Source organism: Apaloderma vittatum, unplaced genomic scaffold (genome assembly GCF_000703405.1).
Source record: "Apaloderma vittatum isolate BGI_N311 unplaced genomic scaffold, ASM70340v1 scaffold334, whole genome shotgun sequence".
NCBI classification, from domain to species: domain Eukaryota; kingdom Metazoa; phylum Chordata; class Aves; order Trogoniformes; family Trogonidae; genus Apaloderma; species Apaloderma vittatum.
In genome coordinates this window covers 1,031-28,464 of record NW_009711884.1, presented here as the reverse complement: position 1 = coordinate 28,464, position 27,434 = coordinate 1,031, and the positions used below count along the sequence as shown (strand labels likewise).

At 41.3% G+C, this 27,434-nt stretch overlaps 2 protein-coding genes across 2 annotated transcripts in view; one reads left to right on the top strand and one right to left on the bottom strand.

The window, feature by feature from the left end:
* LOC104272697 (lymphoid-restricted membrane protein-like) overlaps window positions 1-22,475 on the top strand; it is a 37,903-nt gene extending 15,428 nt beyond the window's left edge. The window contains exons 11-25 of the mRNA XM_009867764.1: window positions 633-747; window positions 1,174-1,336; window positions 12,946-13,028; window positions 13,163-13,235; window positions 14,041-14,095; window positions 14,179-14,206; window positions 14,760-14,900; window positions 15,339-15,473; window positions 16,288-16,435; window positions 17,322-17,359; window positions 18,034-18,111; window positions 18,216-18,280; window positions 18,717-18,815; window positions 18,991-19,095; window positions 22,232-22,475. Coding sequence (XP_009866066.1) covers window positions 633-747; window positions 1,174-1,336; window positions 12,946-13,028; window positions 13,163-13,235; window positions 14,041-14,095; window positions 14,179-14,206; window positions 14,760-14,900; window positions 15,339-15,473; window positions 16,288-16,435; window positions 17,322-17,359; window positions 18,034-18,111; window positions 18,216-18,280; window positions 18,717-18,815; window positions 18,991-19,095; window positions 22,232-22,475 — 1,570 coding nt within the window. The remainder of the gene's footprint in view (window positions 1-632; window positions 748-1,173; window positions 1,337-12,945; window positions 13,029-13,162; window positions 13,236-14,040; window positions 14,096-14,178; window positions 14,207-14,759; window positions 14,901-15,338; window positions 15,474-16,287; window positions 16,436-17,321; window positions 17,360-18,033; window positions 18,112-18,215; window positions 18,281-18,716; window positions 18,816-18,990; window positions 19,096-22,231) is intronic.
* Window positions 22,476-22,880: 405 nt separating this feature from the next.
* CASC1 (cancer susceptibility candidate 1) lies at window positions 22,881-27,077 on the bottom strand (the record flags this gene model as incomplete). The annotated part of the gene is made up of 6 exons (XM_009867763.1): window positions 22,881-23,156; window positions 23,961-24,074; window positions 24,323-24,490; window positions 25,155-25,369; window positions 26,137-26,281; window positions 26,911-27,077. Coding segments are annotated over 6 exons (1,085 nt in total), but the record flags the coding sequence as incomplete, so codon positions are not given.
* Between the last annotated feature and the right edge of the window lie 357 nt (window positions 27,078-27,434).

The window sequence follows — 27,434 nt, the reverse complement described above, 5'->3', positions numbered from 1 at the left end:
AAAGAAAATGCACAAAACCCCCCCACCCTGTGAAGCTGAGCTAGAGAAAGTAACGGGCAAAGAACTTCTGCGGTGAAAGAGGGGATTCCTTGAAGCTGGTTCTGATGGCATCTGCTTGCTGTCCAGTGAAATACACTGGAGCTATTATTGTAGATACACAGCTTCATCATCAGATTAACTTCCCAGTGTTTCAGAGGGTATCTTTTCTAGAAACAATTGACTATATCAAATTATTTTTTTTCCAAATCATAGGATAATACATTCTTTTGACCAAACTGCAAAAATTTGCAGAAGCTGTAGCTCTTTCAGAGTCCTTTGGATATTCCATAGGCTTACACTATGGTAGCCAGCTGGCACAGCTATTGCACTGGTCAACTGGAGAAACCAGGGAAAAGCCTCAATCTGCTTCCTAATTCTGGAGCTGTTATAGATAAGCCTTGTCTGCCTACTGGGGTGAATTATGCTTAGCAAGAACCAAATCCCCTAGTGCCAGATTCTGGGGAGCTGCAATATGCAACGGCTGAAGGTGGTTCTTGATGGATATCTTAACCACCAGTGCGTGTCATCCCCCAGGTGTGCCGGCTCTAAAATGTCAGTAGCAGACTGTGGTTTGTGCTCTCTTGCCCCGGCAGGCAACGCGAAATAGAAGCTGTCAAACAGTTACAAGAGGAAACTTCTGGCCAGGCGGAAGCCCTTGCTTCAGAGCTGCAAAAAGCTACAAAGCAGCTTGAGGATGCAAGCAAACAGGTAAGGGACAGTTCTGTTTCCTTCTACTCGGGGAAAAGAGCAAGCAGATGAAAAAGTCTGTGTGCAGCGCGTCACGGATCTTGGGAATGGAAATCACGTGTTTGGAATGGAACGTCTCCCTGCAAAAGTGGAACTGGTGGAGAAAGTAAAAGCTAATGGGGTGGTGACGACAGCTGTCTGATTAAAGAGGCAGCATTGTGTATTTGTAGTGGTTAAAAGAGAGGGAAGGAGAAAGCTTCCATACATAGTCCACCCCAACATAAAAACCAGAAGTTCAAAGGGAGGTTTATCATTTCCTGATAATGAGCAGATGCAGTTTGACTTCACTTGTGTGAGCTGTAGAAACTCCTCGTGCTAGCCAGGCTGTTCTATTTTTATTGTTTTTCTGTTATCTTTTTTTTTTTTAAAATATTGTTTTGTGCTTAGATGGAGGATCAAGTTGAAGCCCTTCACTCTGCTTGTGAAGAAGTTGCATCCTTGAAATGCAAGTTAGAGGAAGCCATTTCTGAACAGCAAAAACTCAAGGACATGAATGCAGCTTTATCAAGCACTTGCCAGTTACTTCAGGAAAAGGTGGAAGAGCAGAGAAGTGAGTAACTGCTGGTAATGTGCCACCATTAACTCTTGCACATGTTGCTTTCGTGTTTACTGCTCCCTTCAAACTGTGGGGTTGGCGTTTTTAGTAAGAGGTGTAACAACAGAAATAGTGTGTCCCTTTCCAACTCTGAACATTAAGTTGGAAGGTAAAATGCTTCTCCTCCAGTAAGTCACAAGGGACTTGTCCGTTGTCACAGGGAACTGTGGCACTTGATGCTGACAATGTGGGGAAGCATTGTCCCTGCCCTTTATAGAAAGGAGCAATGTAGCTAAAGGGAAGGAAAAGTGCCTAGTGTTTGCTGTATGGCAGAACTCATAACTCTAAGTCTTTCCTGTGGAAAACTGTTGTAGGTATAACCGGACTAAAGCAAAGTACAATGGGTTTGTGACAAGCAGTTGTCAGTTCTAAAGATGCTGTAACACCTGACTACTTGTTAGGAAATTTTAAGGAGCCCTGTAAGACTTGTAAATGTCTCTTCATAGTAACTGCTAATGTACTGAGATGGGAACTGCTTCAAAGGCGACTCTGTGAATTGCTGTGTCAGGTATGATGCTTGTTTGGTGGCAGAGGAAAAGGTAGGCTTGCACAGGAGGTGCTCTGGTGGAAGGATATCTACAGCTGAGAGAAACCACAAGAAATTTGGCAGTGTCTGATTTCTTCTTTAACATGTACATAGCTGCGGGGGCAGTAAACTGTCCTTCCTTCTTCAGCTTTCTGGAAAAAATAGGTCACAGCTTAGAAATGTGGTGCTGGCCTTACTATAAACACTTGTTGGTGCTCCTGGGATGAGGGAAGCTTTTCCTGATACATTGGTGTGGTTTGTCCCCCACAATCAGCCCTCTTCTGTAGACAGTCTTGAAAACAAATTATTAAAATCTTGTAATCAAACACTTTTCAGTATTTAAGCATTGGAATAGGCAGTGAAAGAGTTGTAACCTTTGTGTCGCTCTGTGGAAATGTGTTAGAAATCATAGAAATCTGGAGTGCTTTGCTTTAAATAAAAACACTGTACAGGTTTGGAAAGGAGCAGAGGGTGAGACATTGTGGGATAACTTTTTCCAACCTGCTTTATTAAAGAATGTGATACCTCGGGGTCTGAATGCTTAGAATTTAACATAGAATAGCAAACATTTAAAAAACAAACAGAAGATCCTAAAATGTATCCAAGGCTGTAACAGGGGCATCAGAGGAGCAGAATGAAAACTGTGGACCAGCAGCATGTGAATAAAACTTGTATTTGTCCATAACTAAAGGTTGAAAGTAGCAAGGGGGAACAACCTCATAGTTTTCCTGATAGCTGAAAGCAATTCAGTTGGAAAGACCAAACTTCATTTTCTTCATAATCACTAGTAGTGTTCCTTTTTTTAAAAAAAAAAAATTTTTTCTTCTACGTCTGCCTGCCTTAAACTCTCTTGCAACAGTGCTGTGCAGAATTAGAATCTGACTATAGTCTGCTGCACACATTAGCTGAGCCAATAAAAGGGATGGTGAGTGTGCTTGCTATGACTGTTGTTGAGACTGTTAAAATGTGGCACTATTTTGTGCTTGGGCGTTTGGTTTTGGTGTTTTTGTTTTTGTTTTTTTTCCCCCACAACCTGCAGGATATAAACAACATTCCTTGTGAAAAACTTTGCCAAGTTAAGCATTCAGTAAATTTTGAAAAATTTGAAATGTGTGTTTATGTATGTATGTATGCGCATATATATAGACATAAAATAGTGTTTTCAAAACCTCACTGCAAAACCAGGTCCCTATTGCTTCTGAACAGTTACTGTGACAAAATAAGTGTATTTTGAGAAGGATTGGGGACTGAAGATGGGTTTATATCTGCTAATTACTTTTTCATTCTTCACCACTTAAGCAACATTGGGCCAAATGCAGCCTCCTAAGTGTTGCTTCCGAGGTTTCCTGTAGCCATCTCCAGACGATGGCTCTTCAGCACTAAAGAGCAACCAAGTGCTGTGCACTCAAGAGCAAGGGTTGGGGGTGGGCGGCCCATCATCTCCATGCAGCCAAAGCTGGAGCTGCCCTCCTCCTCCTGCTGCTGGACATAGCTTCTGGACACCTGAGGAATGTTCCCCTTCACAGTCTGTCTCTTCATCTTGGCTGAAAGGTGCTTGGTTTGATTTGGGTTTTCCCCACAGGGTTTTGGGCAGTATTTAGGTTCTCCCGTCCTGCTCATCTTGCTTGATTTTGTAGCATCTAGTTTCAGATTCAACTTGAATCAACACGTCTGTTGCAAATGAAAAGTGGAGTTTTACCTCTTCCTGTATTTATTCTGCCCATTAAGGATGTGAACTTTTCTAGACAAAAAACAGCAACAGATAATGTATTCATATAATATTACATTATGCAGATGTAACTGTATCTGTGTGTGGGAGAGGAGTTGGTGGCATTCATGTACCCAGTGCTATTGAACAACAGCAGCACTTTCTTCTTTCAACTAGCAGCTCAACTGCTCTAAACAGCTATGGAGTGAAGGACACATCTTGTATGCTGAACTTTGCAGGATATTGCCCTTGGGAATTTCATACTGGTGTAGTACACCTCTGTTAGGTAAGACCTGGTGGTGTTGGCCATTTTTCTGTCTGTCTCCTGAAATATAGGTTGATGCTGTTGATAGAACAGTATCAATAGTGCTAAGTGTGCTGTTATAGTGGAGAAAAATCTGTTGATGGCTTTAGCCTACTTCTGCATGAAATCCAGGAGGCTGAACCATGTTTGTAGTGATTGCAATGAAAGCCCTGAAAAGGTGCCAGCCTAAGAGAAATCCCCAAAAACTTAAGGAACTATTGGTATAAATCCATTCATCCAAGTATATTCCTGACAATGTGCTTGGCAGTCTGGATCAAGGGCGCTTGAGTTGTACAAGTAATGTTCTGCTGGTTGGCTGCTGAGGTGAGGTCACTTCTGGTTTGAAAACTTGAAGAGGTAACATAGCTACTGAGAACCAAATAATTGTATTTTGTTGATTTTTCTGCATTCATAAAGTGTTTATACTTCCCTGCAACAATCTCAAGCTTTGTAAGTGTTAAAAGCAACCACTGGCAGGTAAGCATTGCAGGGCCACAGAACTGCAGAGAACGTTTCAGATTTTACAGACAATGTGTTTATTCCAGCAGTACGCTGGTACAACACAGGGTTTCCTTGCACGCAAACTATCAAGTACTCAAATGTAATTTGACATTGTAGTGGGAGAAACAGAAGATCTTGCCTGACTGCGTGTGCACCTTATAAGAGCACTCAGAGCGGGCTGTTTAAGTGCACCAGCTCAGGGTGTTCTTGCAACTTGCTGTAATATCACAACTGAGCCACAAATCAGGCAAGTATTCTCAGCTTGCACCAATCAAGTATTGATAGAAAAAGGAAGTTCTATTTCCCAGCCCTCTCTGCCACACAAAACAATTCCCTGCCACAAAGCTGTCTATATGGAGGTTTCTCTTGCCTGACTGATGGAAAATCCCTAGGAGCTACAGACTGTCCATCTACAAAATATGATAAGGCCACCTATCCAGGGCTTCATACCAAGATGGAAGCTGTCTCACTATAAATCTGTTTGATTGGTCTGTTTCTTTGATTAGCTTAGACTTTGTTAAAATTTGACACCTGTCTTAAATTCTGATTTGCTAATGACCACCACTTCTCACATCTCTCTCTCATAACAGATGCTCTGGCTTTGGAAACCTCATGCCTGAATAACTCTCCTGTGCACAGCTGGCATCATCCTTGTAGACTGAGCTCTGGCAGCTCCATGTTCGAAAGCTGTGAACTGGGACACAAGTAAGATGGCAAATAATGCCTTTGGGGTTAAGGCTGGAAGAGTCCAGGGGATCTAGTGGGTTCCAAGGTCAAGCTGTATCCCCAGCAGCATGTGGAATTCAAGAGCAAGACATCCCTTAGAGGAAATACTGGACACTTGGTGGTCGGCTAATGGTCTTATTAGGCTAGCACTTTGTTTCTAATCAGAGAAGTAATATTAAAACTTTCTACTTAAACTGTTTGTATGACAGCCAGCCAAAACTAGTGATGATGTTTCCCTGTCATGCTGGAGAACTGAGGCATGATATAGGTGTTTTTGTGTCTATTTTCAGTATTTAACTTGCAGCTGACATTCCTGTTAAGGAGTCAAAATTTGATTGACTTTGAGGAGTCACTTTTTTGTTCTTAGCTTATCAAGCTGACTCCTTAGATCTTTAAAATAGGGATTGATCTACTTAAGATTATGAAAGCTAATGTGTGAGTATTTTAAAAAATAAGGATGGTCATGAAAATGCAGAGGCACGCAGTCTGCAACAAAAGACTCAGCAGCTCTTGAAGATTTACCCACTGTGTTTCTGTAGAACTGTGCAGTGTGGAGGAGATTGAGAGAAGGAGTGGTGGTGGGTTTGGGAGGAGGGTTTTATTTTAGTGATAAATTTATCTTTCTCAGAGAGACCAGCTGTCTGAGTCTACATATAGTGGTGACTTCCGTTATACGCTTAAGGTAAATGAGCAATATATCTCACTGTTGTTTGGGCAATAGGCAAATAAAATGTGTATTGCCAGGTGGAAAATATGCTCTGCTGGTAACTATACTGATGCAGACCTTCCTGTTTCCGTTACAATGATGGACTCTTCAGTTCCCGAGGTGAGTGCTGTCTTTTGCCTGAGATATGGTTTTGAGATACGGTTTTGAATGAGTTCAAGTGTTCAAGTTTTTCTTGGGCACAGATCTGGATTGAGCAGCTAAAATCCAGTGCTGATGCCAGGTGAATGGAGCTGGCATCAGTCAGTGGGGTGCTGGGACATCTTGTTCTGTGTGGGGTAGTCCCTTCTATTTGGGCACACTTCTGGGATCCTATAATTATGTCTTGACATTCATGTGCATCGGGGTTATGCTTTTAACAGGAATGTATTAAACATGGTTTCAAGGCTTGAGACGGTGCTATTTCTGCAATAATTCTCACTTCTGTCAGAGAAGTCGGTGATTTCATTCTTTTTATTATCCACCTGCAAGAAGCTACAGGATGTTTTACTTGTAAATTCTGTCTTTGTGCTTTCTTCCACGGCTAACATGTAACAACTGAAAAAGCTTTGCTGTATGAAAACCTTCCTTCAGCTGATGTGCTCAGATAATCCTTCACTGCTGTATTGAATCCTGCATCTACAGCTTGAGCTGTCAGTCAGCTTTCTCATAGCTGTGCTCAGTGCCACAATACTCACTCTCGAAAACCTCAGCCCTGCCTTGCAGGGCTTCTGCTTAGCTTTACAAACTCCAATATTGGTGTTGGTGGTGATGATGGAGTAATATTGGTCAGCAGTTTCTGTGAACCTGGAGATAAGCTTTGCAGGACTGATGAGCAAGCAACCTCAGACCTGCCCCTGGTGGTGTGTGGTACCTGCAAGCGGTCTGGTGGTAGTGGCAAATCCCATCGGAAAGTGAAGTAAGGATAAAAAGTAAGAGTGGTGGGAACTGCTTGTGGTTTCAGCACACTGCTCAGTTGGGGTAAAGCAGGTGAGGAACTCCTTACTTGTGCTGCTGCTATTTAAGTTTTATCCAGTCCTTCTGGAAAGCTACAGCCTTGCAAAGTTGGTTGATGTGCCTGTGCTTCCTTGCTCTGTAGCTTTCTGCAACTCCAGCTGGGCTCAGAAATGTAGTTTTCTGTTTCTGCCCCTTTATATAAATATAAACTTTCTGTGTGCATAATCTAGAGGGGGGAAATGAAAATGCTAGAGCTTGCCTGCGAGAAAAGGCAAAACCAGGTGGTGAACAGTGTTCTAAAAACTGACTTGCAGCAAAATTTGAATATCCTCATTTAATAGCAAAAGTTTCCATGGGGTGGATTGTTTTGTTGTTTGGTGGGGTTTTGTTGTTTTTTTTTTTTTGCTGTTGTTACACTGATTGTAGATGCACTTGAGCAAATCGATCACTTTGGCATGTAACTAATTATTTTGTCAAAGCTTTGTCACTGTAGGAATTTAGGGGCTATCTATTAAAGGATCTCTTGTGAGGGCCAGAAGCAGCTTAGGATTTCTATACTTGTTTTGATTTATAAATATAAAAGTAGTATCACAATCTGAAAACCAGATGATAGGCCTTCCAAATGTCAATGCTCGATTGGGAGGAATTCTACAAAGCTGTGGCCAGGATTTGTCTGCTGGGATCAAGGATCCTTGGATTATTATGCTAATCAAAAGGATGGAGTCAGGGGCAAAGTGGTCAAGAATGGTACTGTAGGATCTTCATTGACACGCTCCTTTTATTAGGAAGAACCATTCTCTAATGCCTCCCAGAATGTGGGGGTTTGTTGTTGTTGTTTCTTCTATATTTAAATGCACTCTGTAATCCACAGGAGCTCACAATCCTAACAGGCAGTGTGGGGTTTCAAAAAATGAATTTTTTCTTCATTGCAAACAGAAACCATCGACCCTGTGATTACACAGGGAAGGAGAGGACCTGTAGAATGATACATGGCTTTAGTCAGTTCCAGTGATGCAAGGGTGTTCTTACTTGTGCGGTGGTGTGCGTGTGTCTTTGCTTTAAAACCCTTTAGGCTTTTGTTTTCCTTCCACCACGCTATTAATTTTCACCTTTTCTTTCCCCAATACTCTGTAGACTCAATGGCCCGAACAAGGTAAAAGTGGTGCTGTACTTCCTTCAGCTTAATATAGAATTCAAATAGGAATAAAAATATTGTGGATTTGCACTAGAGGAAACATCCATTTGGCTGGGGCAAGACTCTCTGAGTTCAGCTGAGCTCCAATGGGTGGCTAAGAGGAGAGACAGAGAGAGACGGCACTTCCTGATGTGGGAGCAGTTTGCTCCTTACGGAAGTGAGTGGGGGCCTTGGTCACCTCTTTTTCTGTTTTGCTGGGTTTCCTGAGTCCTCTGAGGACATTTTTTGGGGGGAGGGGGGATACTGGAACCTGAATGCTGACTAGCCTCATACCTTCTCTGCTTGGAGATAGATTTGGGGTTTGTGTTTGACTTTTCTGAGGTTTTTGTTTGTGTGTGGCTTGTAGTTCTGTGCTGTGGGTTTTTTGGGGTGTTTTTGGGTGTTAGTTTTTGTTTAGTTTTTTAGTACTCCTCTTCAGCTGTGGATGGAGTTCATCACACGTGATTACTGACAACACTTTAAAAATGTTTTATCCTGTATTTTCACCTATAAAGAGATACAATCTATCAATTGAATAAGCAAGTGGGAGTTATTCAGGGATATTTTAATATGGCAAGAGAGATATTGAATGAAAAAGATTTTAAAGGATGCTGGTTTTGTCTTGATGTAATAAGGCTCGGGTCCAAAACCGCACTGTAGTGGCTAAAGGAACATGAGCAAAAACTACGTATCAGCCTTGAACTGCTGAATTTCTCTCTGCTGTTGGCATAAAAAGGAGGAGGGCTGAAGCCTTCTGAAGTGGCTGGATAATCGTTATGTGATGTATTGAAAACGAGTGTCATTCAAAGACAGATGCTAAAATGTGCAACACAATATGCAAGTTTTCTGCATTCTGAGTCATCTGCTTGGTTGATCTCTTAATAGTAATGCTTTTATTTACCTAAACAATTCTACAGCCTGGTGAAGCCCTGTGTACCTCACTTGTAGGGTTTGAGGTCAAGACCTTGAAAATTAATATATCTTCATGAACAGCATTAAGATAGAACAGTGATGTAGTGATGTGTATGTTGGTCATTTAAAAATAAGTGTTAGGAGTAAAACGTGAGATCAGGAATGAAAATGCATCTCTAAGTATGATATTTCTGAGACAAAATTTCTCTAGAAACCTGGTTGTTTCTAATGATAACATGCTAACATACATAATGTATGTGTGGGTGGCTTTAGACTAGCAGATGAATCTGCATGTACTTACCATCCAGTTCTTTGCTGCTGAAATAATTTGGACACAGCTAGGCGAATTATTAAAACTGATGTACACACTTTTTACTCACAACCCTTTCCCTGATAATGAAATCCTCTCTCTTTCCATTAAGATTGACTGTGGAGAGGCAGCACTACCAGCCAGTCTGTTCCCATCCAGGTCAGGTTTTGTGCAAGCTTTTAAAAGCCTCTGTCAAGATTGGGTAATATGGATGAGTATCTGAAAGAATTTTATTTTGGCAGTGACCGCTTAACTTCACCCCAAGAAGTTCTCACAACCTCTTTGGAAAGCACTACACCAGTAACAGGTAGGCCCTTACTTTGGGGCACAGATGTATTGATCTTTTGCACAGAAAGTCTTGGAAATAGATATACGGAATTCTGAGCGCTCACTGAACAGTAAGAGCACCGTTTTCTGTTTCCTGATGTTACAGGCTGCCTTGTTACAGAGGGAAAATCACAAAAAAGCTCGTGTGAAAGAGAAGATGTGCCAACTTCTGTAGCAATGGAGGAAAACTGCAATAAGGATCTGGCTGGTCTTGCATCAGGTACAGTAATTGCTGCAGCAGGCTGTCAGTGAGGAAATGGTTTGCTCTCAGCACATCTTAAGTGAGGAAGAAGAGTGAGAAATAAAAATGACTTGTGATTTTTCTGTTGTTGAACACACTTTTACCTGCAAGTACTCTCAACCCTCCATAAACCTCTGAGTAGGAATAAGGCCTTACTGCCTACAGGAGGCTGGTTGTACTGCAAGAGATAAACATGAAATAATGGAGTGAAATCTTGATGCTTGCTTCGCTGACAAGACATTGTGTGGGTACTAAACACCTGGCAATTTTAGGAGTAGAGAGAATGCTTTTTTTTTTTGTGGTTTTAAAAAGCTTAGTGACACAGCTAGACTAAATGTTTTCTTCTCTCTTAAAACCAAAGCTCAGTGCACAAAGAAGCTGGGATGAGTAAAAAGGATAAATGAGGATAGAGGCATTTGTTCTGTCTTTTGCTCTAGCTGTAAACACTCAGAAAAATTCTTACCAGATTTGAAGATGCTTCTGCCACTTAAAAACTAAAACCAAAACTGGACTATGTGTACACAATGTTTTTAAGCTATTTTTTTTTAAAAAAATAGCTCATCCGAACAAGCAGTAAAGGCTACGTGTATACACTTGTTTGTAACCTTTGTAACCTTTACTTCAATACAAGATATTTTGTCATCCTTTCTTGTTTGGGTTTGTTTCTTTAATACTACCTTTCCAATTCAGTCCTTTCACTTAAACATAATTTGTCTCTGCTCTCAATTTTTGTATGAGGTTTAGGTGTCTTTGGCGAGGAGGAAACAGATGTGCAAAACACGTCAGGAAGAGTCCAGGTAGCTTTGAAGCCTGAGACTCCTGCTGCTAATTCTGAATAGAAAGTGTTTCTGGTGTTAGAACGGAGATGCTGATGAATCTCCATTTGTGGCTTTTGCTACTTCCACACAATTTCAGTAAAGCATTTGACAGTCTCCCACAGCATCCTTGTAGCTAAACTGAGGAAGTGTGGTCTAGATGATCAGGTAGTGAGGTGGGTTGTGAACTGGTTGAAGGGAAGAAGTCAGAGAGTTGTAATCAATAGGGCAGAGCCTAGTTGGAGGCCTGTGTCTAGTGGGGTCCCTCAGGGGTCAGTGCTGGGACCAGTGCTGTTCAATCAGTGACTTGGATGAGGGATTAGAGAGCACTGTCAGCAAGTTTGCTGGTGACATGAAACTGGGAGGAGTGGCTGACACACCAGCAGGCTGTGCTGCCATTCAGAGACCCGGACGGTCTGGAGAGTTTGGCAGGGAGAAATATTATGAAATACAACAAGTGCGAATGTAGAGTCTTGCACCCAGGAAAGAACAACCCCATGTGCCAGTACAGGTTGGGGACTGACCTGCTGGAGAGCAACGTAGGGGAAAGGGACCCTGGGGGGTTCTAGTGGACAGCAGGATGGCCTTGAGCCAGCAATGTGCCCTCGTGGCCAAGAAGGCCAATGGCATCCTGGGGTGTATTAGAAGGGGAGTAGCTAGCAGGACGAGAGGCATCCTCCTGCCCCTCTGCTCCGCCCTAGTGAGGCCACATCTGAGATATTGTGTCCAGTTCTGGGCCCCTCAGCTCAAGAGAGATAGGGAACTGCTGGAGAGAGTCCAGTGCAGAGCCACAAAGATGATGAAGGGAGTGGAACATCTCCCTGATGAGGAAAGGCTGAAGGAGCTGGGGCTCTTTAGCTTGGAGGAGGCTGAGGGGTGACCTCATTAATGTTTATAAATATGTCAAGTGGGAGTGTCAGGAGGACAGAGCCAGGCTCTTTTCAATGACATCCAATGATAGGACAAGGGTCAATGGATACAAGCTGGAGCATAGAAGATTCCACAAAAACATTCGAAAACACTTTTTCACTGTGAGGGTGACAGAGCCCTGGCACAGGCTGCCCACAGAGGTTGTGGAGTCTCCTTCTCTGGAGACTTTCAAAACCCACCTGGACGCGTTCCTGTGTGACCTACTGTACGTGATCCTGCTCCGGGAGGGGGCCTGGACTAGAAGACCTCTAGAGGTCCCTTCCAACCTCTAACATTCTGTGATTCTGTGAATTTCTTCTGCTTGGGAGCCTGCCAGGTCAGATACGTAGGGCTGCTGCAAAAATCAGCTGGGACTAAAGGAAGTGCTAAGGAGAGATGGGTGTTAATGTGAAGGATGAAAAGTGAAAACACTTCAGATTTGAAGCTTCTTGTTGTGCCACTTCTTTTGGTTTGCATCTTTGTAGGGGTGTATGACTACATAAACAGCCCAAAAAAATATCTGGATGTTCTAAAATGTATAAATAGCTACCAGAGTTACTGCTACACAAGAAATTAGTGTGACCCACTTCCTTCAGTTTCTTAAACATTTTCCTTTTAAAATCTTTGTAATAGCTGTTTTCCTGGTGGTTATTTTTGCCTGATTTAAAACTTTTTTTTTTTTTTTGGACTGTGGCACTTAAAAGTTCAAACTGGGATCATCAGTTCCTGAACTTATCAGTTCATCTTCCAGGAAAGAGTTATTCTGACTCTCTCAGCACCCTGCTAGCTCAGATTTTAGGTTCAAAGGATGATCCAAGTGGCAGACTGTGTTTAAAGCTTTATGGACAACTGAAATACCACAACTGCATGCATTTCATGATCTGGTTGTGCTCAACCTCCTCTGTAACAGCAGCTGAAGTAGCATCATTTTCTTGACTTTGCCTGATATTTTATAAAGTGAAAGAAGAGAATTACAAATACTCATCACTTGTCCTGTTAGTTTTTGCATGGAATATATTCTTTTTATTTACATATTCCTGTGCTTATGGAATTCCAAATAATTATAAACTGCCTCCGTAAAGAGCAATCAGACAAACAGAAAAACATGGCTAAAAACATGCTGGTGGCAAAATAATGAAATTAATTTATCCAAATGAATGTTACTGTAACTCTTGCAACTTCAGCTGGAACAACTACAACCAGGAGTAATATTCTCACCTGCAGGCACGTAACACTTCTTAATAGAACTTTTTCCAAGCCAAGCAAAATTATCGTACTTTTTCCTCTATGACTTTATCGTGTTATTTGCTGTTGCCTCTCCTTCTTAATGCTTTCTCCTGGCATTTACTGCAGTTTCTTTTAGTCTTGTTGGCCTGTGTCTAGTATGCTGGGTGTTGAAGTCTTGCTTTGTTTTTATCCTTACATTTGATTTTGGGAATATTTCTCCACAGGAGCAGATCTGATTGAGAAGGAATTCTGTCCTATGATGGAAGAAGACAAAAACGCATTTCAAAATGTTTTAAAGCAAGACGTGGTAAGAGTCCTAGTGGCAGCGAAACATAGAGCTGACTTGGCTGAGCTGTGGCAAAGAAAAATACTGTGAGAGGGAACAGGATCCTCTTGGTGTTGGGGCTGCTCACGTGCTCTAACTGCTTTCTGTGCCTTTAGGAGGTGGACCAGGAAAAGAAAAATCATAAAGAGCGGAGTCAGGAAGGACAAGCTGTGGTTTCCAGTAGGAAAGGTAAGAGGTTTTTGTGGGATACATTCACATAACTCACTGGAGAGCAGGGCTTAATCATCTGGGTCAAGATCTGGGTGAAGAGGTGCAAAGAGCTGCCTACCCCACGCCAATTATTTGAAGGGGGTTTGTTTTAAGGAATAGCAGCTACAGTTAGAGGTCAGAAAGGACTAGCACCAGAGAGAAGGAAAATGTTATCATGCAAAATCTGCTGCTCTGTTTCCTACAGATATTGATTTCATTGGCTCTGTCTTCCTCTGGACAGGAGGGAAAACTTCTTACAAGTCGCAAAGGAGTTGAGATATCTGAAACAGTTCTGATATGCCTGCCCTTCCCAAAGATCTGTAAACAGCATCCTCTGTGCTAGATAGAGCTTGGGGTAATATCATCTAGATAAACAAGATAGTGTATCTACTGAACTGTGCTTAGACATTTCCACTCTTCCAGACACCTCACCTCTTGCTTTTGGAGTTCACTGGAAGTTAGTGATGTACTAAGTCATGTAACAGCCTGAATCTATGGGCTGTGGATGTAACCCCAAACCTATAATTAAACATTCCTATACTAATTAGATGCCAGGTGAAGCCAGCTAAACAACTAACTTTTTGGGCTTTATATAAAGGATAGTACTGTGCTGTCTTTCTGATGCTCTAACTGAGGTACACAAGTTGCTTTTATTGTCAAGAGCTTAACACTGGAAATTTTTAACCAACGGCTTCTGTTGGAGTTTAAAAGACTTTCACAAGCTGTTTTTGAGAGGCTAGTTTTTCTGCTTTTGTCTGAGAACTTCTTTTTCCCCTCTTCTCAGGGAGTTCACCCGCTGCAGGTGGCATTAAAGGAGATAAAACAAAGCAAAATGAGCTGTAAGTGTGGCTTTCAATGATCACCTGCAGGTATGAATTTAAAGCTGCAGTCTGTTACATGATTACTTCTTCTTATCCTACAGTGACTTCCCAAATGAGAAAGAAGTCGAGGTAAGTTCCAGCTGCTTGTATCCTTAGGTATCTCTGACAACACAAAGATCTTGTCCTATGTCAAAGAGTTTTATGCTGAGTAGCATAAAATGGATGTGTTTCTATAAGCTGGCTTCTGAAATCTGTCTTTCAGAGCCAAATGGAAGTTCTGGAAGGGGTGGGATGGGAAAAGGTGGGAATCTGTAAAACTGAAAAAAAAAAAAAAAAAGAATTTCTCACTACTGTAACATTTATTTTGAAGCTTGAAGTAGCATAGCTATGACCTCCCCGCAGGCAGAACGTGCTGATTTAAGACAGTTTTGCTAAAAGACACAGATGGCACGCTGCATGCTGCCAGGATATCATCTATTCTAGCTGCAGATTATTTCCCCCACCACTACAGACGGGAAGATTGGTTTTGTGGAAGTGGGCCATGTTTGCTTTTCTTTTTGTATCTGTCCTATAACTTTGTTCATGGGCTGCAGTCCCAAATGTCATGTCAGCATCCAGATCTACTACAAAAAGCTTCTGCATCACTTGGATTATCCTGAAATCTTTTCATATCCCACAATAGGCTGAATTTCTGAGGTTGTCTTTGGGTTTTAAGTGTGACTTGTTTACTTTGGACAAGAGAGTGAGGCTTGAAAAAAGGTCCCGAGACTTGGCTGAAGAAAATTTGAAAAAGGAGATCACAAATGCTCTAAAGATATTAGAGGTTAGTATTGGCCAAGACTGGTGGGATTGATGGGATGAATGGCTGTGACAGTGTCCCTCGATATAGCTTTTTCTTAGGATTTGTGTGTTTGTAACCTGTTATAAGCAAATCTGAATTAAGTGCTTAAGTGGTGCACATGGAATACAAGAGACTTTGCTGTTGAAGACCAGATTTCATCTAAGCATACTTTCTGTCCAACAGTGGGGAAGTTTTCTGTTGCACAGCTGTTGGGCAAGAACCTTTGTCAATATCTGATTTTATGCTTGTTAAGCTGCAGTCTCTGCCCACTGGAGGTCTGCACTCAAGTTATGCTGACTGAGGAGGTTGGATGCAGATTTTTTGACTGTGTAGGCCTGAATGCAACCCCCTCAGTGTGACCAGTTGGGTTGTTTCTTTACCTAATAGCTCACACTGTTTTCCTTCCCACATGCCCCCTAGGCTTTAGGTCCTTTGTGTGAAGAAGATAACCAAGCAGAGGAGATAATTAAGAAGTTGTGGAAAAGCCTGCAGTTCCTTAGCCAGTACGCAGCCCAGGTTGCCAGTAGAGCGGAGATGTTGGGAGCTATTAATCAGGTAACTCTTTCCACATAAATGTATTTTGTACAAAGTTAAAAGCTTCTACAGACATGAAGGGATGGTGGTACCTGTTTGTTAAGCTTCTGATTCCAGAATTAGGTTTCTCGTGCATGTAATGCAGACTGACCAGTAGAGCTTAGTCCTGGTTTTCTCTTCTCAGATCACTGTTTTGTGTTATAAGGAATCTTAGGCACTGTCAGAGCAGCTACATTGCACTAGCATTGTGCAAAACACACAGCAGTAATATGGTCCTGATTTAAAACAAACATACAAAAAACCCTATACAAACAAAATTTCCAGAAAAAGCTTTGCGTCAGAGGGATGCGCACAGTAGAGCACGCAAGAATGCAATGTGGTAACAATAGACTGAATGAGCTAATAGTAATTTTGGTCTATGGAAAGGACAGCTAACAAGCTAAACTTATGGATATTTACAAAGACCTGCTCAAATGTTTTGTATAATTGTGTATAATGCATGAAAATATGACTTGGCAAAACTAGCAAATGTGTGGTGGCAACTGAGACTTGGAGAAAGAGATGAAGAGGAGTTGTAAGGGCTCAGAAAATTAAGACTTACTTATTTTAGGATAAGAGGAGAGAAATCATTGGAACAATGAGACCTGTTAACTTGGGTGTGTGTTGGGAGATGGGCTGTAGCAAAACTTTGAAAAGGTGGACAAAAATGAGAGGATGTTGCGTCATGGTGATTCAAGATAAGAGCAGATGGTTGTGGGAGGAAAAAGTCTTAAACTCTAAACACGATGCAGTTCCTCAGACACTTTTCCTACTACTGATGCACTTGCTGTGTTAGGAAAGCCATGTCAGCAAGGCTGTGGAAGTAATGATTCGGCACGTGGAAAACTTGAAGCGCATGTATGCAAAAGAACACGCAGAACTTGAGGAGCTGAAACAGGTCCTGCTCCAGAATGAGAGATCCTTTAGCTCTCTTGGAGATCGAGGTAACTAAGAAAAGCCGCTTTGTCGTCTTTCTAGCACCTGCCAGATAAACCCTTATCTAGCTGAAGCTTAATGCATTAGGTGGAGGGATTATATCTTCCTTCCTAAAAATAGATGAAAAATAGCAATTTACCAACAGTATTAGAAAAAACTATGAAATTAGACTTTTATGTAAACTGTCATGAATCTTGAGGGGTGTGTGTGGGAACATTTACAGTATGCAGTAATGTTCTGGCTTTTAGAGAAGTGCATTGTATGTGGTGATAATCTTATTCCTTGTAAGCAGTGAATTTGGGTGCTCACTCACACTGGAGCATTCCCAGTAGCTATTTCTACGTAGCTGAGCTTTGACTTTTGTTTGCAGATGCTTCAAGCTCTGCTCTAAATACGAATTTACAGACTCCTTATGTGCAGGTGCTCTGAGTTCCTCCCTTTAAGCAGATGACACAGTGGTCAGGCTTCCAAATGGTGCTGTGCACTTATGGCTTTGCCAGGGAAGGATTAAATTTGTCTGGGAAATAGTGTGTTAACTTAAAACCAGGAAGGGCAGTCTTGCACGTCATTAAAATCCTTGCAGGAGCCTTCTAAAACACAGACTATTACTTCCTGACTGTTTCTGATTGTTCTGTAACGGGATACTGCCTCAATAATAGAAGAATACATTGAATTACAGCAACAGAAATTGGTGCTTGTAGAGGATGTATAATGTGTGAATATTATGACCTTATCTAGTGAAACAGAAAGCTTGTTCCTGAAAACTCATTTTTTCTTTGTGAGAGTACTCTGATATACTCTGCTTAAACAGATACTGCAAAAAGTCAGACCTTTAGTTGTAAATAAAGCTCACTGCATTCCTGTAAGGCCTTCTGATGTTTGATCTCTTCACAGATGAATCTATGAATAGAAAGCTATCAAATCCTTTTAAGGTAAACAGTCCTTACAGCCTAACATGAAATTTCAAGTCTGTTTTTAAAGCGTATGTTTGCATCTTTGTTTTGCTTTGTCATGTGCTGGTGCTCTGCTACATGCTTGGCTTGCTAGCTTCCAGTCTCAAATACGGGCTGATGTCATAAAACACAAGAATATATTTTTCAGTCACTCCAACCTTCCCCCACCAACCTGAGGGAGCTATGTGTAGTCCTACTTAAAGAACAAAGTGTTCAGAGAAGCTGAAATGGCTGCATTCTCCTGCAATGGTTAAGAAATATTGTTCACATGTAGTTCTCACTGGGGGGGCTACAGAAGAAGGGTTTAGCACAGAAAGATGAAAAAAAATAGATGGGAGCAATTCAAACTGACTGTAGAAATTCCTGTGAGCACCATTAGAGGAATTTAGACACATTCAGTTTCAGTATTTCGCTGGAAGCTGTGTAGCCAGTTTCAGCAGGGGAAAAAAGTTAATTTAGAAAAATGCCACTTTAAAGAATATGGTTTGGGCTGTGCTTAAGCTTTGACTCTTGTATGTCACTTTAAGCTAAGTATCAACACATTTAGTTATTTTTAAAATACCATTTGTATAAGAACAGATGGTCTTTTATATGATCAATGAGTAATCCAGAAATTCCTTGGTAAGAGTCAGTAATGCCTCTTATTTGTACAGCCATCGTCATCCCTACGAAGATTTAGCATTGCGACATTGCCTAGGAGTGCTGGAAATGCAGGTATTGGGTTGCTGCTGGTAAGTAAAGGTTCTCAGATGGTGAGGTGCTTAACCTTCTCAAAACTGGCTGGGCTGAAGCATGAAAATGCCAATGCAGTAAACACATCAAACTTTTTCTCTAGGCCCAGCTCCATGAACCTGATGCAGATGAGCGGAGTGATAAATTCAACAGGAGGTCAAGCAGTTGGTAAAGTTGTTCGGGCTTATCTTTGAACAGGGTTAAACTTTCAACATAAGATGCTTAATACAAGTACAGTTCATGGAGGATCTTGAGATATAATAACAATTAGGCTGCATCCTTCGCATCAATTTTACACACTTCAATAGGTAAATGAGCCTTCATGACTAATGTTATAGCAAGTTTTAAAAGAACAAATTTACCTCTGCTCTCTTGTATTAGATCTAGGATACTTGAATTAGAATATGTTGAATTGGATCTAGGCAGCTGGCACTGATGGATTTTGCTTGTAAAAACAACAAAACCCCACCAAAAATCCTAATTTCAGGCAACTGGTTTTGAAACTTGTATGTCTAAGGCCTACTCAAGTAGGCTGCTGAATTTCTAATTTCCTGCTGTGTATCTGATGGGGAAATTAAAGTGAACTTTGTTTAAAATTTGAAAGGGGAAAAGTGGGAGCAAAGCAAAATGAAAAGCGTCCACTACAGCGGTGCGTGAGCACATATTCCTGGGCAGAGTATGAAGATGAACGTTCTGAAACAAAGTAAGTTTGACAGCAACCTTCTCTGGTGCTGTGTGTGTGTGTGTTGGTTGGTTTGTTTTAACCAACTCTTAACTGTCCACCACCTGATCAGAGTTGTAAAGTCAAGCTTTTGTGAGCACTACCAAACTAAATGCTTGGTAGAAAAGCTTTGGAACTGTTGATGTTTGCTTTACAGAAATGAACAGTCAGAATCACCTGCTCAAGTACAAGAAGCACCATCCAGGAAGGAAAGTATCTCTGAAAAAGGGAAAATTCCATCAAAATGGAACCTAGCATCAGTGTAAGTGTGTTTGGTGGCTTTTTGTTTAGGGTTTGGTTTTTTAGTGTTTGTTTTTTTCTTTTGTCACATCATTGTGAGGTAAAGCAATGTTTGGATGATGGACATGGGAAGAGGAAGGAAAGCTGTTGCTTTGGTTTTGTTGTTAAGGCCCACTTGTTAAACTGACTGGGAAGGAGTAACCACAGGTGCAGGGACTCCTTACTAATCCTAGATTGGGAGGTAAAGAGGAGCCTCATGAGATGACCTCACCTCTTTTTGGTTACTCCGTGATAGCTGTTATAACTGGGCTGCTAGGTGATGCTAATGTGTTCTTGTAAACATGATCAAGGATTTCAGATCTGTACAAAACTTAGCATCTTTGGCAGACACTTACATATAAGTAGCGATCAAGACTAACTCCAGACCATTTCAGCTAATTTCTCTGAATATCTCAAGTCAAGGAAGAGAGTGCTGTCCTAAACAAGTATCCCTTGGAAGCTCCTGCTTTACAGGAAATGAGGTCTGCTGTCTCTGCAGAGAAACTGTTTATTCCACATGAATATACAATGCTAAGACTCCACTGCGAGAATTCCTGATCAAGAGGGAGACAAGACAATTAAAGAATCATTATGACTGGAAAAGACCTTTAAAATCATAAATGCCAACCATTATCTAACTACCAAGTCCATTGTTAAAACTGCCCCTGAGCATCATATCTAGATGGCTTTTAAATACATGCAAAGATAGAGATTCAGCCACTTCCATGGGCAGCCTGTTCTGGTCTTTGACAACCCTTTCAGTGTAGAAGTTTTTCCTAATGTCTAACCTAAACCTCCCCTGACATAACTTGAGGCCATTTCCTTTTGTCCTACTAGTTGTGGCTTGGGAGAAGAGACCAACACTCACCTCTCTACACTCTCCTTTCAGTTAGTTCTAGACAGTGATAAGGTCTCCTCAGCCTCCTTTTTTTCAGGCTAAACAACCCCAAGCCTCATAAGACTTATTCTCAAGACCCTTTACCAGCTTCATTGTTCTTGTCTGGACACACTCCAGCACCTCAGTGTCCTTCTTGTACTGAGAGACCCAAAAGTGAACACAGTACTCAAGGTGCAGCCTCACCAGTGCTGAGTACAGGGGCATGATCACTTCCCTGGTCCTGCTGGCCACATTACTCCTGATGTGAGTCAGGATGCTGTTGGTCTTTTTGGCCACCTGGTCACACTGCTGGCTCATCTTCAGCTGGTTGTCCACTGGCACCCGTATTTCCCTTTCAGGAGGGCAGCTTTCCAGCCACTCCTATTGAACCCCGTAGTGTTGCGTGGGGTGGTTTGCAACTGAAGTGCAGGACCTGGCACTTGGACTTGTTGCACCTCATCCAGTTGGCCTCAGCCCACAGATCTGATGCGTCCAGGTCCCTCTGAAGAGTCTTCCTATCCTTGAGCAGGTCAATACTCCATCTTTCTCATCTGCAAACTTACTGAGGGTGCTCTCAACTCAATCTCCTTGTCAAGATCATTAATACAGGTATTAAATAGGAGTGGCCCCAACATTGAGCACTGGGGAAACACCACTTGTGACCAGTTGCCAACTGGATTTTAACTCTGCTCACCACTGCTCTTTGGTCCCAGCTGTCTAGCCAGTGTTTGATCCAGCAGAGTGTACACCTGTCCAAGCCTTGAGCAGACAGGTTTTTTTCATGAGAATTCTGTGGTAAGCATTATTGAAGGCTTTACTGAAGTCCAGGTAAAAAACATCCACAGCCTTTCTCTCATCCATCAAGTGGGTCACCTTGGCATAGAAGGAGGTCAAGTTCATTAAGCAGGACCTGTGTTGACTGAGTCTGATAGTCACCTTGTCCTGTAGATGGTATTTAATGTTCAGGTTTTTTTTCTATGATATTCCCCAGCACTGAAGTCAGACCAACAGGTGTCTAGTTTCCTGCATCCCTCCTTGCAGCCCTTCTTGTAGATGAGTGTCACATTTGCTAATTTCCAGTTCATTGGGATCTCTCCCATCAGCAGGACTGCTGATAAATTATGAAGAGTGATTTGGTGAGCATATCCACCTACTATTCCTTCAGCACTCTTGGGTGTAACCCATCTGGCCCCATAGACTTGTCTATGTTTAAATGATGCAGCAGATCGCTAACCATTTCCTCTTGGACTCCGGAGGTCTCATTCTATTCCCTGTCCCTCAAAGGGGCTGGATACTCAGCAAACAAGTCCTGCTATTAAAGACTGAGGCAAAGATGGCATTAAGTACCTCAGCCTTTTCCTCATCCTTAGTCACTGTGTTTCCTCCTGCATTCAATAAACGAGGAAGATTCTCTCTAGTCCTCCTGTAGTTGTTAATCTATTTATAGAAGCATTTTAAATTGTTTTCTATAGCAATAGCCACATTTAGTTCCAGTTGGCCTTTGTCCCTTCTGATTTTCTCCCTGCATAGCTTCACTGTCTATTTGTAGTTCGGAGTTGCCTGCACCCTTTTCCAAAGGATAAACTCTCCTCTTGTTCCCAAGTTCCACTCAAAGCTCTCTGTTGAGCCAGGCTGGTCATCTTCCCTGCCAACCCATCTTTTGGGCATGGGGATAGCCTCTTTCTGTGCCTTCAAGACTTCCTTCTTGAAGAGTGCTCAGTCTTCCTGGACTCCTTTGCTTTTTTTATGCTAGTGTGTAAAGCTGAGAAGACAGCAAGAACAAAAAACTTTTTTTTTTTAATCTATTGTTTGAGGAAAGATGGAGGTACCCACTGTCATGAGAGGTCTAGTATTCGGACAGTCAGTGAGGGTAAGATTTCTCCTTTAACACCAAGGCAGGGAGCAAAGCGCTAAAAAACAATAAAACATAGAGGCCAGTACAGGAAGCAAGATTTCCTGATTATCTGCAAGGCAGCTATTGCGAAGCCTCTTCAGAGACAGTGTGTGGTACAGGGACTGTGGGAGCTATGACTTGGGTCAGCCATCTAAATAGCAGACTACAGTAAGCAAGTTCTTGGTAAGCATTTTAAACCCAGAACACAAGCTACCTCTCTACATAGCTCCCAATACAGTAACAACCTGGTCACTTTTGATAGAGATCTGTATGTTTGTGAGGTGGGAAGAGCGCTTCCAAGTTTTGAAGGAAAAACTGAACCACTCTACGACTTACTCTTCCGTGCAGGTGCAATTTAATGTCATCGTGGGTATCCCATTTCAAGACTTCTCTTTTGAACGCCAACAAAACTCACTGGGCTTCTGTTTCCATCCTGGTACTGCTTGCTGCTCTCACCAGCTTCCTTACTGGGCTGTCTCTTCAAAGACCAGTGGATGCAGCACCTGTAGGAACTTGGGACTACTGGACTTTACTACAGCAACTGTTGTCGCCATATACAAGACTTCAACACTATGGACCACCCCCAGTATAACAAAGGCTCTGACTTGTGTAGTTAGACTTCTAGTTCTGGATGATGGCATGAGCAGCTGAGATGTTTAAGGTTACCTGTTAGGGGTTGTTTTGTTGTTTTTGTTGTTTTTCTCTTTGAAGCATGACTTGAAATGGAATTATTTCTCCCAACTTCCACCACTCTGACAAAACTCATCTTTACGAGTATCTAAAAGGGTCTCAGGTCCATTCAGGTTTACAATAAAACAGTCAGTTTTTTGTTAGCTATGTTCAAAATAGCTAAGTTGTGTGCTTTAAAAAAAATAAAATATTTGCATTTTAGTCATTGAAGCTGTTCCAATGATTCCAACAGAAAAAGATTTCGAGGCTTGGCACGTAGCTTTATTGAATGTTTTTGATGACAAAGTTTAGAAGGAAAGCGCATGCTCTAAGAGTATGTTAAGACTCTTGTAGCAAGGAGTAGCTGATACACAACATCAACAAATAGGAAGCTAGCTGTTTCTACTTTATCTATAGCTTCTTTGCTGGCAAAGTCCTTGAGCATATGGTAGAGTGTGGAGTGAAACTCAGAATCTTCTTCTAGCTCTTCTGAAAAAGTTTCACTGGTTTCAGTCATCTTAAGCTTTTGTGCTTTATGACCATTGAACATATAAAGAGACCAGTCTTCATCTTTCAGAGTAACTACTTGAAGATGCTCTCTTACCTATTACAGAAAAACATGTGCTTTAAGATGAAGCCCATGATAGTGTAACTTCTAGTATGCAGAGTGTAATACAGAAACAAAACTAAGGCCCTGCTTTAAACTCCTAACCCAATATTAGCTCTTTGTGTCTAAGTTGAGTTTCTGCTCCTGGGATTTAGTATTGGGCTAAATGCTTGTATGTCACATGCATTGAACTTGAGAGGAGAGCTGCTCAAAATTTCATCATCAAGATGTGTGTTGTCTCTATAGGCACAGCTTGAGAGTATTTTTTAGTCTCTCTGGGAAAAGCTTTAACCACATGTGTGTTAGTTCACCAACAGAAACAAATCGATGCTTATTTCCTTGTTTACAGTAGGGAACAAATGAAATGCCATAGAGAAGTTTCCTGATACTAATTACAAAAGTTGCAAATTAGATTGCTATTCATAGGATGCCTACAGTGGAATACTTCATTAAAATCGGCATCCAGTTATATCATTGCAGCTTTGGCCAAAATTGTGGCAGCTGACCTATCAGCTATACATCCTAGCACATTAGCAAGTGTCTTTGTTACTGAGATTGGCGTCCTGTGAGAGATCTCACAAATGCAGGAGCTGTGAAAAAGCTCTGAAGTTTTAGCAGCATGCACTGAAAGCTGCTGAGCAGTCAATCCTAAATTTTAAAACTGGTTCACTAAGTGTGTAGACAGATGTTGAAGACAAAGGTTGATATTAGTGTAACGTATAGAAGTTAATTGCTTGTCTCTTTAACTGTGCTAGAGTTCTATGCTGGTTTTCTCTACAAGTTTAGTCTAAATCCGCATACCTTGAACACTACCTGCTCTTGACCTGCTTCTAGATTCCACTTGCTCCGGGCAAAAGCAAAAGCAGATGCAACCAGCGCCATCTGTTGATAGGCCCTAACTTCCCCTAGGGCAGACTGTAATGCAAAAGTACAAAGTAAGGGAAAAAACCCCACCCATATATAAAATATATCCATATAGTTTTCTCTATGTTTACACAAGTGTAAGTAAAAGCTTGCTTTAACCAGCATTTACTGCCTAAGCTGTCAGAACGCTTGTATACTTCCCACCTTATTCTGCATAGCAAACCTTCATGTAAGAAAACATCGTCTAAGTGAAAGAGGCGGAAAAAAACAACAGGAAAACCATTCACTCTTCCACTCACCTTCTTGTTCACAGAGACATACTTGTGAGAATACTCTCCTGGAAAAATATTCACACCAGCTTTTTTCAGAACTGTTCTTAGGTCAACTGGACTTCTCCATTTTCCCGTGAGGTGGGAAAGCACATCCTTCCCTTCCACCACTACTGAGGACAACATACACTGATTATCCTGTTATAGAAACCAGCGAAAGCAACTTACTGGTCACGAAAGCTATTTTCTGCTTCAGGCATCAAATATTAATATCTTTGCTAGTCTGGATGCTGCATACATTATCTACCACTCTAGGCTGTAAACTTTCATTCATGGATAATGGAAGAAAGCCACTTCTCTAGAATTCCAGAAATGACATGGGTCTACTGGCCCATGTTTGTGCTCATACTGACTTTCAAAAGTCATGTCTGTTATTGAACTGATTTATATAGCAATGAGCATATGGATAACCATGTGTAACTTCAGCCTCTAGAAGGAACAGCTAGCATTAGTAGGTTGCTTTTATTTCTCTTGGACTTCTTAGGAGGAGAAAGGAACAATTTTTAAGTATTTAGCTGGTGAAAGAGTCTTAAATTAAGTAAGGTAGTATCAGTATCAGACTGGAACTTTGCACTACAATTGTATGTATGCTTTCTTCTGACTAGTTCACAGAAAATAAATTTAACAACCAGTACTGATGCTTACAGTGCTTGGAAAGGAATAGATCCTCCCTTCTTTTCACCAGTGCAGAGTGAGATTCTAACTGGTCTTATGGAATAATCCCAAGTTCTTAATAAAGGACTTACTAGAGTATTTTTTTCTTCTTTAATCTGCAGATATTTAAAGAAAATTATTTCAGTACCTTAATTTGTATCTGAATTGTTGCAAAGGCTGTAGTAACTGTAAGGAGTGCTTCATCCATAGCAGTAGGTCGCAGTTCCCATGCCTGGTAGGGCATGCTGAGATGAGCATCCTCAAGAAGTGCTATTGTATAAAAGGCATCCATCTCGAAAGTGATACGCTTTTCTTGTGCTTCATACATTATGTTGCTGATGCCATCAGTTCTCCATTGTTGGCCTTTACAAAAGGAATGCAAAAAAACCAAGGAGACGTGTATTGTAGAGCTTCTGCTTGTGATATGTGCTGGGGAAGATTTAGTAAAGACATTCTAGGTTAACTAATATTCACAGTTGAAATACTAGGCAGAAAATAAGGAGACTTCATGCAAGGCAAAATCTCCCCTCTTTTAATGGACTAATTTTGACAGGAAAGCTGCTGCTTGATCTCAAAATAAATATATATACTAATGTAACGTAACTGGCATTTCTTACTTGCTACATAGCAGTACACAAGCTCATTTTCAAGAGTAACTTTAAACATCTAACCATTACAATAGGTTCTACTCTCATGAAGATAAAGTCAAAGTCATTTATCTACTAACTAGAATATCACAATTTGTTTTTAACATTTAATTTTCATATTTTAACTTAATGCTAATGTGTAGTTAGGAGCTAATGTGGTGCAATGGGGACTACTTTACATGGCTTCATGCTAGCAAAACTTGATTTGCTGTCTACAGTTGTACTGCTCCCCATTAGACGGTGTTTATTTCTTTTCTATTCATATCAAAAAGCAGTTAATTATTAGACAAGATGAAGATGCAAAAAAATAAATCAGAGATGCACAAAATAAATCAACCCCAAAACAATTAACGCTGAACTTCCCAAATGATTTCTGGTCTCTGAGCTGGCTCTTATCTTTACACGTGGATTCTGGAAAAAGTCAAACTCAGGTATAAATTCCATTATTCAAACTTAAACTGAATTTATGTCCTAATTTCATACCTGCAGGATCCCATCGGGCTACCATGGGAACCTTAAAATACATCACATGGTCAGAGAGCCTAAGGGTTGTCTGTAGTGGTGGATACGTGCCATCTTTACTCTCTTCTGGGGGATATGGATATGCCTCCAATCCATCATCAAGTAACTTTGGCAAGATGAGAAAAGGACAGATAACATTTTTATTAGAAAACACAGTAGACTACCTCTTTTTTTCTCTTTAAGTATAGAGTTTCCTAATACACCATTTTAAATTTATTGCTGTTAATGGTTCTGGCCACAGTCCTGCTTTTTTAGTTTGTACGGGAATTTCACAAATTAAAGGTTTTCAGCTTCACAGTAAAAACTGTGACGTAGGTTAGCACTGCAAGTGGGAAAACCACAGAACATGCTGGTCATAGTCCTCAAATATCCTGAAGAGCCTGGAACTGAATGGCAGTAATTTTGCTACCATCCTTCTCCAAGTCTACTTTTCACATATCAGAAAATTCCTTCTGCTTCTACTTTGGCTGAGAGCATTTTCCAGCACACCAACCTGCTCTACTCGTGCTGATGAGCACTGACTGAGCACACACCTCTTTAAGTGCAGGCTCATCTGTTCCCCCTGGTCGATTCAAAAATTGGTGAAATGTAATTGAAAAATGTTGTGAAAAAAAATGGTCCTTTAGTTTGCTGCTCAAGAAATCACATGAGTGGTGATGATGTGTCTCGGGAACAGCTCTCCAAGGAAGACAGGGAAGAGGACTGCACGGGGTGTAATGTACTTTCCTCACTTACCTCCACTATACTCCAGTCCCCGGCATATTTGACCTGAGGTGGAAGATAAAACGCGTCAATATGGTACACACCACCCACTGGTACAAACTGATGCAAATCAACTAAGTTTTCATTGAGTGTTGCCTCTTCTTTTTCATTCATTTCTTCAGGCAGTGGCGGTTCCTCAACTAAAAAACCAACCAAACAACTTGAGTTAACTTGGTGCTTAAAAGATGCCACTGAAACGTGCCACTTCTATTATTTTTCACTTCTGCACGAAAGGCCTGTGTGTTTGAAACGCTTTATGCTCTGCAGCACTTCAGCACCATCTACTGGTGCTCCCCAAATCTTGTAACAATTAATTGAAATGTGAGGCAAGAGACAGCTGGACAAAGTATGTCTTGGTTTGGTACTGAGCTGTTTCGCCGCTTAAAAAACCAACTCTGTAGTCAATTCAAAATGCTTTATATAGGAATAAGGTTATACTGACAAAATGAGTCACATCATTACTCACAGAATAATTTCATGAGTATACAATACAGTAG